At 40.0% G+C, this 13,628-nt stretch overlaps 1 protein-coding gene across 4 annotated transcripts in view; it reads left to right on the top strand.

The window, feature by feature from the left end:
* The window catches only part of ANAPC1 (anaphase promoting complex subunit 1), a 114,189-nt gene that overhangs the window by 22,478 nt on the left and 78,083 nt on the right, over positions 1-13,628 (top strand). For all 4 annotated transcript variants that reach the window (XM_055378288.2, XM_031008101.3, XM_055378289.1 and 1 more), the window contains 4 exons: positions 3,367-3,462; positions 4,885-4,975; positions 5,092-5,157; positions 10,886-11,020. In XM_055378288.2, the coding sequence (XP_055234263.1) occupies positions 3,367-3,462; positions 4,885-4,975; positions 5,092-5,157; positions 10,886-11,020 (388 nt within the window). The remainder of the gene's footprint in view (positions 1-3,366; positions 3,463-4,884; positions 4,976-5,091; positions 5,158-10,885; positions 11,021-13,628) is intronic.

Below are 13,628 nucleotides of genomic sequence, written 5' to 3'. Positions count from 1 at the left end.
GTTTTATGTTCATGTTAGTTGAGTGCCAGCTTTACTTTTTGGGAAACATAGCTTAGATCTCTGTTCTGGGTGACCTTTCTTCTTTTATATTCTCTTTAATAATTCACGTGTTAATTTATATGCCAATGTGTGTGCTAGTTAACAGTCTAATAAGTCACTGTCCCTGTCCTCAAAAGAGGCAGATAGCTGAAGGATGGTGACACAGGAGAGACTGCTTTTGTTGATAGGGCTTTGAAAGATGAATAGGTATTTGCTAGGCAGGTAAGTTGAGAAAGACCACAGACGGCAGCTGGGATCAGAACAAAAGTTCTGGTGAGTGCGTGGTGTATTTAGGGAATTACAAGTACTCCCACTCTGGTTTTTGCAGAGGGGAGGGAAAAGGCTAATGAAAAGGAGGCTTCCTAGGTGCAGTGGCTCACACCTGTAATCACTCACTTTGGGAGGCTGAGGCAGATGGATCACTTGAGCTCAGGAGTTCAAGACCAACCTGCCCAACATGGTGAAACCCCATGTCTACTAGAAATACAAAAATTAGCCAGGCATGATGGCGTGCATCTGTAGTCCCAGCTACTCCAGAGGCTGAGGTGAGAGAGTCATTTGAACCTGGGAGTTGGAGGTTGCAGTGAGCCAAGAGCACACTACTGCACTCCAGCTTGGGCAACAGAGTGAGACTGTCTGAAAAAGAAAAAAAGGAGGCTTGAGAGATTACTGATTGCCCTTTAGTCCTCTGGTCCATTTGATGACAGCGGTAAGAAGGCACTTTATAAGTGTGTTGGAAGTTTGGGAAAGAGCAGAACAATAAATGCGGAATTGTCAGCTTATAGGTGGTGATTGAGGTAAGAGAATTAGATTAGAATTGAAGAATTATTGTATTCAATAATTGTGTGTACATGTAGTATATAGGCCTTTTCCCAAGGAGAGGGTTTTAACATTCCTTAGATTCTCAAAGGGATTTGTGGCCTCCAAATAGTTAAAATCCAGTGGTGTAGAATGAGAAGAGGGCTAGGAACTGAAGTCCTGGAAACTTAAGATTTGGGGAATGGAAAGAGACAAAGCTGGCGCAGAGAGACAAAGCAAAAGAGGTCAGATGGGAGAAGCAGCGGGAAATACAGAATACAAAAAAGAACATTTCAAGAATACAGAGATGCCAGTACTGCCAGGTACTGGTGAACTGTGGCCCTGAGAGTTGAACCCAGAGAGGAGGTACCTGGGTGGCAGTGGGTTCCTTGGTGACCTTGGCCAGAGCATTTTAAGCTGGGAGGGTGGCGGGGAAAGTGGGGTAGAAAAAGTAAATGGGGACTGAGGAAATGAACATAGGCATACAGACTCTTTAAGGAGTTTGCCTTTGAATAGGAATGAAGATACAAAATTAGAGGGAGTCTTGGTCAAGGAGAGTTTTGTTTTTGCTGAACTATAATAAAATTAGTTTTCATGACATCTTGCCCCAGTATTTTCTTTTTCTTTTTTTTGAGACAGGGTCTCACTCTGTCACCCAGGTTGGAGTACAGTGAGTGACTCAATCACAGCTCACTGCAGCCTTGGCCTTCTGGGCTCAGGTGATTCTCCAACCTCAGCCTCCCAGATAGCTGGGACTATAGGCACACACCACCACGCCTGACTAATTTTTTGTAATTTTTGTAGAGAAAGGATTTTGCTGTGATGCCCAGGCTGGTCTCAAACTCCTGGGCTCAAGCAACCTGCTTGCCTCTGCCTCCCAAAGTAATGGGATTACAGGTGTGAGCCACTGTGCCTGGCCCCCAATATTTTCTTACCTAACCACAATCCAAGTTTTATATCCAGTCAAATCGAGAAGGTCTTTTATATACTCTAATGTTGAGTCCATTTTATATTTTAAGACTTTTAATGTGAAGTAGTAGGCTATACGGACTATACTCAAGGGAAAGTATTGAAAATACAGAAGAGAGGAAATGATTGATGGAACAAGTAACCAGAAAGGTGCACAAGTGGTGAGATTAGCCTTGGGATAAAGAAGTGAAGGTTGATCAGATACGTAAGGCAGGAGGTTGAGCTCAAGCCTTAGAGCCTCGTTTTATCTGAAATGGAAGGCAAATGCATAATCTTAGAATGAAATGGGGAATAGGTAGTCTGAAGAAAGTAAAGATGTGGATACAATGTTGAAGTAGTCTGTCTGGTTTGTTTCTCATATATCAAAAGTATCCTACAATTATAGATCATTTTTCTTTAAATAACTTATTTGTAAGTTGAATATATTATAGATTCTTATTTTTTAGATTTATGGGTCTTCTGTAGCACTATTTATTTATTTATTTATTTATTGAGATAGAGTTTCGCTCTTGTTGCTCGGGCTGGAGTGCAATGGCGTGATCTTGGCTCACCGCAACCTCTGCCTCCCAGGTTCAATCGATTATCCTGCCTCAGCCTCCCGAGTAGCTGGGATTACAGGATTACTGGCTAATTTTGTATTTTTAGTAGAGACGGGGTTTCTCCATGTTGGTCAGGCTGGTCTTGAACTCCTGACCTCAGGTGATCTGCCCACCTCGGCCTCCCAAAGTGCTGGGATTACAGGCGTGAGCCACCACACCCGGCCTTCTGTAGCACTTTAGAAGGAAGGGTTTGGGAATTAGAGATATGATTCCAAAAAGGGATGTGAATGAGGCCTAATCTGAGAAGGAGAGGGGGTAGATAGGAGAAATAGCATTATGAAAGATCTGGCCCTTTGCGGGATAGGAATTCAAGTTTGCATGTATTACTTTACAGGTAGGTGGCTTAGTTTGCATTACTTTACACGTAGGGAGCTTACATAGTATGTAATTTAAAAGTTCATCAGTAATTGTTAAATTTATTGTAGCTTTCCCCAACAAAGCTGTGTAACGAGCTCATAATCAAAGAACTGAAAGGATCTTAGAGATCGTGAAGTTTAATTCTTAGAAATGTTTGTGTCTTTGAGATTATTGCTTGACCTAAGTAGTTTTTAGATTTCTTGCAGAATATTTTCAAAGACTTTTTTTTTTTTTTTTTCTTTTTGAGACGGAGTCTGGCTCTGTTGCCCAGGCTGGAGTGCAGTGGCGCGATCTTGGCTTACTGCAAGCCCCGCCTCCTGGGTTCATGCCATTCTCCCGCCTCAGCCTCCAGAGTAGCTGCGACCACAGGCGCCCGCCATCATGCCTGGCTAATTTATTTTGTATTTTTAGTAGAGACGGGATTTCACCGTGTTAGCCAGGATAGTCTGGATCTCCTGACCTCGTGATCTGCCCGCCTCGGCCTCCCAAAGTGTTGGGATTACAGGTGTGAGCCACCGCGCCTGGCCTCAAAGACTTTTAATAGTTACTGTGGTAGATTCTTGGACCAGTGCTGACAGTTACTTTATTAATGTATCTATTATAGAGAGAAAAATTCACAAGCCTCAAAAGTGTTTATTACATCTGACCTATGTGGGCAAAAGTTCCTGTGCTTTTTAGTAGAGTCCCAGCTCCAGTTACGGTAGGTGTATGTATTTCCCATTGTTTCTGTATAAATAACTCAGCACTGCTTTTTCTTTTTCTTTTCTTTCCTTTTTTTTTGGCTTAAGTAGTTTTATTTAGAAATAATTTACATGTCATAAAATTAACATGTTTTAACTGTATAATTAAATGATTTTTAGTAAATTACAGTGTTATACAACCATCATCATGACCCAATTTTACAAGATTTATATCACCATGAAAAGATTTCCTTGTGCTTGTTTGTAGTCAGTCTTGTTCCCATTTCCAGCCTCAGGCAACCATGCTAGGCTTCTGCCTTTATAGATTAATTTTTCTGGACATTTATATGTATATATATAATGTATGTACACACAGTGTAGCTTTTTGTGTTTAGCTTTCACTTAGTGTGATGTTTTTAGGATCCACCATTTTGTAACATGTATCATTATTTCATACCTATTGCTATGTAATAGTCCATTGTATAGATCTACCACCATGTTTTGTTTATCTGTTCATCAGCTGATGGACTTTTGGTTTATTTCCACCTCTTGACTACTGAGAATTATGACCATGTGAACATTTGAACAAAGGTCTTGAGCAAAAATGTGGACATATGTGATTTTATTTTTCTTGAGTAAATGCCTAGGATTGGGTCATTGGGTTGAATGGTAAATTCATGTTTAACTTTTTAAGAAATCACCAAACTGTTTTCCAAATAGCCTGTATCATTTTATATTCCCACCAGCAAAATATGAAGGTGAATGTCTCTTTATCCTTGACAGGATTGGATATCATCACACTCTTTGATTGTAGCTATTTTCTAGTGGTTGTGAAGTGGCTTTAATTTGCTTTTCTCTAATGCATTCTGATGTTGATCATCTCATGAAGTTATTAGCCATTCATTTATCTTCTTAGGTAAAATAGCTATTCAGATCTTTTGCCCATTTATTTACCTTCATATTTTGAAATACGATAGATCAAAGGAAGTTACAAAAGAGTAAACAAGTCCTGTGTACCTTGCATTCTTTTTCCCTCACAGGTAACCTCTTATATAACTATAATACATTATCATAACCAGGAGATAGATGATGTAAACACTTTATTTCAAATTTCATCAATTTGACATGTACTCATTTATGTGTATCTATGGTTCTATGCAGTTTTTTCACGTATGTAGATGTGTGTAAATACCACCACAATCAAGATACAAAACATCTTTATCTGTCTTATGTTAACTCCTTATAGTCACATACACCATTACCCACTGATCCTGGTAACCACTAATTCTCCATCTTGATAATTTGGCATTTGTGAATGTTATATAAATGGGCTCATACAGTATGTAAACTTTTGAGATTGTCTTTTTCTGTTCAGTATAATACTTTTAATACCCATACAGGTTGTTGCATGTATCAAGTTTCTTTTTTATTTTATTATTTAGCTGTGTAAAGTTTCAGGAGAGTAATGATAAAACTCAGCTCATCTTTGGTTCAGTGACCAACATACCAGCAAAGGATGCAGCACCAGTGGAGGTAATGTAGGCACATTTGAGAAGTTGACAATTACGCTTCATCAGATTTTTCAGTCAAAAAATCTGTTAATTTGCTCAGATTGGGAAATAAATTTTTTGTCTTTTTTGTTTTTTTAGAAAATAGACACCATGCTGGTCTTGGAAGGCAGTGGAAACCTGGTGCTATACACAGGAGTGGTTCGGGTAAGCAATAAGTAGCACTTCATGCCTTTAGTAGGACTTCAGGCTGCCTGCATGAATATTTGTAATGTTACTTTAGATTGATATTTTAAATTTGTTATGTTCCTGTCTGCACAATTTGGCAGAAGAATTTTGTTAATAATTCTCAGTGAAGCTTCCCATTTAGGTGGGTCCTAATTTGGAGGGCTATGGCTCACTGCTATTAAATGCATTGGTACTCTAAACCTGTCACAGATGGGAAACCTTCAATGAGTATAGGTAGATTTTTTTTTTTTTTTTAAAGTTAAAGTAGTTTTGAAATTGAAGCATGGGTACCTTTGGTAAGTACTAAAGTTTTGGTAAAGTTGCACTATATTAAATGTGGTATATGTTAGCTGTATTTTTTTTTTTTTTTTTGAGACGGAGTCTCGCTCTGTTGCCCAGGGTGGAGTGCAATGGCACGATCTCGGCTCACTGCAAGCTCTGCCTCCCGGGTTCACACTATTCTCCTGCCTCAGCCTCCCGAGTAGCTGGGACTATAGGCGCCCGCCACCACGCCTGGCTAATTTTTTGTATTTTTAGTAGAGACGGGGTTTCACCATGTTAGCCAGGGTGGTCTCGATCTCCTGACCTCGTGATCCACCCACCTCGGCCTCCCAAAGTGCTGGGATTACAGGCGTGAGCCACCGCGCGCAGCTGTTAGCTGTATTTTTTTAACATTTGTGAAATGTACGTAGAGAATATACATTTTACAAATTTAAATTATGAAATTTAAATACATACAATTTGAATAATAATAATGAAGTGAATATTCATCTACCCAGGACTCTGGTTAAGAAACAGAATATTGCCAGTATCCTTATTTTTATTACATTCTTTTCTGATTGCATCCTATCTTCCCCTGCCCTCAAGATAGACAGAATCCTGATTTTGTGATAAATCAGTTGTTTGTATTACTAGTTTTTACAGTTATGTATGTATCACTAAAGAATGCATTATTTACTTTTCCTTGTTTTTGAATTTTTATATAAAAAAAGATACCATGTACTCGCCTCTGATGTACTTATTTTGCTCAACATTATATTTGTTTTAGATTTGTCTGTGTTGATGCGTACTGTTGTTTACTCATTCAGTGTGATGTATACATTTAATAGTATTCCATCGTACCTCGTTTTGTGCTTTGCTTTATTGTACTTCACAGATACTGCATTTTTTTTTTACAGATTGAAGGTTTGTGGCAACTTCGTGTTGAGCAAGTCTGTTGGTGCCATTTTTCCAGCAGCATGTGCTCATTTTGTGTCACTGTTTCAAATATTGATAATTCTTGCAATATTTCAAACCTTTCTGTTATTAGTTTATCTGTTATGGTGACCTGTGATCAGTGGTCTTTGATGTTATTATTGGAATTCTTTTGGGGCACCACGAACTGTACCCATATAAGATGAGGAACTTAATTGATAAATGTTTTGTGTGGTCTGCCTGATCATTTGACCCCTTTCCTGTCTCTCTCTCTCCTCCTGCCTCACTATATCCTGAGACAAAACAATATTGAAATTAGACCAATTAGTAACCCTGTAATGGCCTCTAAGTTTTCAAATGAAGGGAAGAATCACAAGTTTCTCACTTTACATCAAAAACTAGAAATGATTAAGCTTAGTGAGGAAGGCGTGTTGAAAGCTGAGATAGGTCGAGAACCAGACCACCTGTGCACAAGAGCCAACTTGTGCATGCAGAGGAAAAGCTCTCGAAGGAAATTAAAAGTGCTATTTCAGTGAACATGGCAACTGATAAAGCGAAACAGCCTTATCGCTGATATGAAGACAGTTTTAGTGTCTGGACAGAAGATCAAACCAGCCATAACATTCCCTTATGCTGAAGTCGAATCCACAGCAAGGCCCTAACTCTCTTCAATTCTGTGACGGCCAAGAAAGGTGAAGAAGCTGCAGACGAAAAGTTGTAAGCTAACAGAGGTTGATTCTTGAGGTTTAAGGAAAAAAGCCCTCCCCATAACACAAAAGTGCAAGGTGAAGCAGCATGTGCTGATGTAGAAGCTGCTAAGATAATTGATGCAGGTGGCTACACTAAACAGATTTTCAGTGTGGATGAAACAGCTTTCTGTTGGAAGAAGATGCCATCTAGGACTTTCATAACCTGAGAGGAGAAGTCAGTGCCTGGCTTCAAAGGACAGTCTGACCCTCTTGTTAGGGGCTAATGCAGCTGGTGACTTAAAGTTGAAGCCCGTGCTCATTTACGATTCCAAAAATCTTAGGGCCCTTAAGAATTATGCCAAGTCTGCTCTGCCTGGGCTGTATCAATGGAGCGACAAAGACTGGATGCCAGCACACCTGTTTATAGCATGGTTTACTGAATGTGTTAAGCCCACTGTTGAGACGTGTTGCTCAGAAAAAAGATTCCTTTCAAAATATTACCGCTCATTGACAGTGCACCTGGTCATCTAAGAGCTCTGAGGGAGATGTACAGGAGATGAATGTTGTTTTCATGCCTGCTGACACATCTGTTCTGCAGCCTGTGAAGGAGTAATTTTGACTTTCAAGTCTTACTACGAAATACATTACTTAACTAGAGCTGCCATAGATAGTGATTCCTCTAAGAGATCTGGCAAAGTCCATTGAAAACCTTCTGGGCCGGGCGTGGCAGCTCATGCCTGTAATCCTAGCACTTTGGGAGGCCGAGGCAGGTGGATCACGAGGTCAGGAGATCGAGACCATCCTGGCTAACACGGTGAAACCCTGTGTCTACTAAAAGTACAAAAAATTAGCCGGGCATGGTGGCAGGTGCCTGTAGTTCCAGCTACTCGGGAGGCTAAGGCAGGAGACTGGCGTGAACCCAGGAGGCGGAGCTTGCAGTGAGCCGAGATTGCGCCACTGCACTCCAGCCTGGGCGACAGAGGGAGACTCCATCTCAAAAAAAAAACCTTCTGGAAAGGATTCACCTTTCTAGATGCCATTAAGAATATTCATGATTCATGGGAGGAGGACAAAATATCAACATAAACAGGAATTTGGAAGAAGTTGATTCCAACCCTCATGGGTGACTTTGAGGGGCTCAAAACTTCAGTGGAGGAAGTCACTGCGGATGTGGTGTAAATAGCAAGAGAATTAGAATTAGAAGTAGAGCCTGAAGATGTGACTAAATTGCCAAGATCTTATGATGAAACCTGAACAGAATTGCCAAACTTGAACAGAATTGCCAAAATCTTATAATCAAACTTGAAGAGTTGCTTCTTCTGGATGAGCAAAGAAAGTGGGAACATACAGAAAACAAATATTAAATGGCAGATTTAAATCCCACTAGGCCTCTAATTAAATACAATGGTCTAACACAAGTAACAGAGACTAGCAGAAGAGATTAGAAAATATAGCCCAACTGTATATGTTGGTTATAGGAAGTTTTCTTCAAATATAATGACATAGGTAAGTTAAAGGATGGAAAGAAGATATATTATGCAAACAGTAATCAAAAGATAGCTGGAGTCGCTATAAAGTGGGAAAAAAAAAATGACCAGGAACAAAGAGAGACTTTAAAGGGCCAAATCACCAAGAAGGCACCCTTGAGTATTTTATAAATATCAGTTCATTCCATTTGGTTGATAATGTTGTTCATGTCCTCTCCATCCTTGGCAATTTCTTTTCTCTTCTTTTTTTTGATACAGTATCTCGCTCTGTTACTCAGGCTGGAGTGCAGTGGTGGGATCACAGCTCACTGCACCCATGACCTCCTGACTCAAGCGATCCTCCCACCTCAGCCTCCCAAAGTGCTGGGATATTACAGACATGAGCCACCACATCCAGCCTGGCAAACTTTTTATGTAGGAGTTCAGACAAGTATCTTAGCCTCTATGGGCCACATGCAGTCTCTGTTACATATTTGTCTTCTGTTTTTTTTTTTTTTCCGTAACACATTTAAGTATATAAAACCTATTCTTAGCTCACAGACTGTACAAAAACAGGATACAAGCCAGATTTGGTCATGGAACATGGTTTGCTGACCAAGGATCTAAATAGATGCAGAGAAATCATTTGGTAAAATCAAATATCCGTGATTAAAAAAAATCCTCAGCATCTAGAAATAGAAGGGGACTTCCTCAAATAGACGAGGGACATTCAGAATTTTCACTGTGCCTCCTGATGAGGAGGAAGGGACGGCCATGACTTTTTTCTTGGTGTTTGCAAAGAGTAGGGCAGATATAGTTTCTGTCCTGGTTGGTCATTCTTTTCCCAACACTTTGGCTGGAAAGAGTAAGATTTTCTTAGGGCGTGTTTTGTCTGTGTACGTTGGCATGTCTGTGTTATAGGCACTTTGAAAGCCTGAGGCCTGGTTATGTAAGGAGTCAAAAAAACCAGAAACCTAGGGAATTCATCATTAGGTCATTCCTGGGTCTTAGGTTACTAGCCAGTTTGTCTTCTTTTCTTCACTTTTTCAGAATCTTCTGTTAGTTGCATTATAAATTTTATTCAGTTTTTTTTCTTTTTGGTGATTAATGAGGGAATAGCATGGTATGTGCTTATTTCATCTTTTCGTAAATTACGGGTTTGAGATGGCTTTTAAAAAATTATGCATAATTAGTTCTCACTGTTATTTTTGTTTTTTAAGCCTAAGGATTTTATTGGGGCAACTTCTGTTATTTTGTTAGCTTTTGAGTAGTGTGTTAACATGAATATGTATGTTGTTAAGATCTCATTTTAGTTCTGAGCATCTCCTTTTTAGTCTTATCAAGTTTTCAGCCTGTACAGATGTGAATTTCTGTTTTTGCTAAGTACCCTACAGATAGCCAAAATAAGGAGTGGTTAGCACGGATTGTCAACTCATTCTTTTTTTTTTTTTGAGATAGAGTTTCGTTCTTGTTGCCCGGGCTGGAGTGCAGTGGCGCGATCTCGGCTCACTGCAAGTTCTGCCTGCCGGGTTCACACCATTCTCCTGCCTCAGCCTCAGAGTAGCTGGGACTACAGGCGCCCGCCACCACACCCGGCTAATTTTTTTTTTTTAATTTTTAGTAGAGATGAGGTTTCACTGTGTTAGGCAGGATGCTCTTGAACTCCTGACCTTGTGATCCGCCCACCTCGGCCTCCCAAAGTGTTAGGATTACAGGCGTGAGCCACCGCGCCCGGCCGCTGTTCTTACTGTCTTTATGACCAAAAAGGTAGAAGAGTACATAGTGTGCAGATTTTTATATAATGTGTTGACTATATTAACATTCCTCTCCTTGCCTGCAAAAAAAGTCTTCAGTAATGAAGAGAAGGAATCCAACCAAGAGAAATTATACCAAGGTATGAGAGGTCTAGGTGTGCAGATGGCTTCAGCCCAGAAGTTCAAGACCAGCCTGGATAACATGGTGAAACCCTGTCTCTACCAAAAAACACAAAATTAACCAGGCATAGTGGCATGTGCCTGTAGTTCCAGCTACTCAGGAGGCTGAAGTGGGAGGATCACTTGAGCCTGGTAGGTTGAGGCTGCAGTGAGCTGAGATCATGCCACTGTACTCCAGCCACAGGGAAAGAGTGAGATCTTATCTCAAAAAAAAAAAAAAAAAAGAAATTATACCAACATATTTGCAGTTGGATAGTGGAATTGGATAGATTATTGACATTTGAATTGTTTCTTTGCTGTGTTTGTTGAGCATAAACTTAGAAATATCAAAAGAAATATATGTTTATATTCCTTAACATTTTATTTAAGGATATGATGCATTAAAGGCAGTATTTTTTTTTCCACATGTTTTTATTGCGTAAAGGTGGGAAAGGTTTTTATTCCTGGACTGCCAGCTCCCTCTCTGACGATGTCCAACACAATGCCTCGGCCCAGTACTCCACTTGATGGCGTTTGTACTCCAAAGCCTCTTAGTAAACTCCTTGGATCATTGGACGAGGTAAGAAAAGGACTAGGTGCTGCCGAAAAGTTAATATTTTTTAAAGAAGTTTGGTTAAACATTAGTTCTTTCCATGGTTAACTTAATTTTAGTTTCTACTTGCAGAATAAATGTTTTCAAACAGAAGTGATTCAGTTAACATACACTGACCTCCCTTGTGATGTATGTGATACTTTTTGAAGGTGCTGGAGAGATGGAAATGATACATTCTTTTCCATCTAGGGATCTCACAATTGTGTGGAGTTGATGTACTGTCTGCATAAGAAATTAGAATTTAAGAAAGACTCATGACTCAGTAATGTGGAAAAGAGAGTACCATCGTTGATTGACTGATGGGAAGATAACATCCAATGGGAAGACATGGCAAAATCAAAGCCTCATCTCTGAGAGACATGTCAGTCTTCGTTTGGACCTTGGGGTTGAGTAGGATATCTGTAGGTAGAAAGGAGCATTCAGGGGAAGGAGAAATGCCACAGGCACAGGCAGGAAGGCCAGATAATGCGGAATATTTTTTAATGGATATTTGTATCTTCATCTCCTAGTCATAAGGACTCAATAAATCTGTAGAATAAATACTTATAAAAGTACAAGTAGTCTGTAGGGTGAGGCAGGATAGGGTTTGGATAGCAATAATAACCTTTTTTGAGCATTTTCTATCTGCTAGGCATTGTTCTCAGTGCTTTATTAGTATTAATTATTTCCTTAGAACAGCTTTATTGAGAAGATAGTACTATGATTCTTTTTTTTACAAATGAGATAGAGGTTACAAATGAAATAAACCTACTAAGTGGTAGAACTGGGATTTACACTCTTACTAATGTGCTCTTAAAGGGAGAAAGGGTGAAAAGGTGGTTTTCTTCTGAATGCAATTGACAGGGCATTACAGGATTTTGAGAAAGGAGTTATGAGGTTTTGGATCTGTTTTGTAAATAGGTGTATTTTGGGATTAAAGATAAGGAGACCAGTTAGCCTCCAAGTGAGGTTGTCTGTGTCAGTTTAAGAAGTATGAAGAGGGTCTGAGCTAGGGCAGTATATGTGTGGAAAGGAGGGATTAATATGAGAGGCCTTGAGAGGTGGAAATGAGTTTGTCAGCTGATTGGTTTTGTGCTGCTGGGCTGGGGAAAGGTGGTGTGGAACGAGGCTCCGAATTCTCTGAATGACCTGGGAAGGTACCTGGATTTACCAAGGTAGGAAGCCTGGAGAAAAGTGGTTTGTATTTAAAGGACATGTGAGCGTGGATGTTTAGGGACGGTTCAAAGGGAAGGTTAGTGCTATCTGTTGTATTTGATAATGTCTATGTCTTCATTATATTTTTAAACATGTGCCACATTGAATTTTTTTTCCTTCAAACCAGCACATTTGCAGAACATTGAAAGGGGGAACTGGAGAAGTGTCAGAGTGTTTTGTGTGATTTGGAAGAATTTCTTTTATAATGGAAAATGGTTTCCAACTTTTTTAGAATTCTATAAGCCTGGTAATAGTGCCTTTTTGATAGGTGTAAGGTCATGGAAATGATAGTCTAACACATTGGCTGATGGCTTTTCCACTTCTCTGGAAGATTTTGCTAGTAGACTTAGAGCCAGGACCAGTGGAGCTGAATTTTTCCTGGTGACTTTTAGAGTTGAATCTGGAATAGAATAAATACATCTTAGTCTTGATTGTCAGTGTTGACAAGATATTCACTTAGAGATATATAAATTGAATTAAAGGAATCAAAAAAGGATCAGTGGTCATGACTAGAGATTAAGATTGGAAGCATCTGCATGTAGATAGTAACTAAGATCATTTAAATTTTTTGTTTGCATATCTGCAGTTAAGCAAATAAATGCTGTTCCTGTATTTTTGAATAAATAATTGCTTATAGGGGAAATACCGCTAAATACTGGTCTCATTTGTTGGCTTTTTCATTACTGTCCTTTCTTCCTGGGCTCTTAGTTCCTCAGCTGCCTCAAATCACAGTTTAGTCTTTTTTTTTTTTTTTTTTTGAGATGGAGTCTTGCCCTGTCATCTAGACTAGAGTACACTGGGGCAATCTCACCATACTGCAACCTCCACCTCCTGGGTTCAAGCGATTCTCCTGCCTCAGCCTCCCAAATAGCTGGGACTACGGGCACCCACCACCACACCTGGCTAATTTTTGTATTTTTAGTAGAGATGGGGTTTCACCATGTTGGCCAGGCTGGTCTTGAACTCTTGACCTCAAGTGATCCGCCCACCTCAGCCTCCCAAAGTGCTGGGATTATAGGCATGAGCCACCGCGTGCCCCGGCTCACAGTTTAGTCTTTAGCCCTGTAAGGTTGCTAACAGTGCTGCTGGCTTCCCTCCCTCTTAGCTATGACTTTCCTTGCATATTGTCAGCCTTTCCATATGTTCCTCTTACCAGCAAAATTTGCACATGGCCAGAGCAGAAAAAGCAAGGTTCTCCAAGAACGTTGGCCCCCTTCCCTGCAGTTGCCTTCTCTCCTAGATCTTGGTCCCTCAAGTCCAGGTTGCTTCCACAGCTTTTCCACAGCCACCAATCAGATGTTTTCCTTTTACCTACCTTTTCTAGCTGTTTTCTGTGAGGACCTTGGTTTGCTGGTACTTCATTGTATCTGGAACAAAATGT

Source organism: Gorilla gorilla, chromosome 12 (assembly GCF_029281585.2).
Source record: "Gorilla gorilla gorilla isolate KB3781 chromosome 12, NHGRI_mGorGor1-v2.1_pri, whole genome shotgun sequence".
Classification (NCBI taxonomy): Eukaryota; Metazoa; Chordata; class Mammalia; order Primates; family Hominidae; genus Gorilla; species Gorilla gorilla.
Note: the sequence above shows the minus strand (reverse complement) of the source record. Positions and strands in the feature narration are given on the sequence as shown.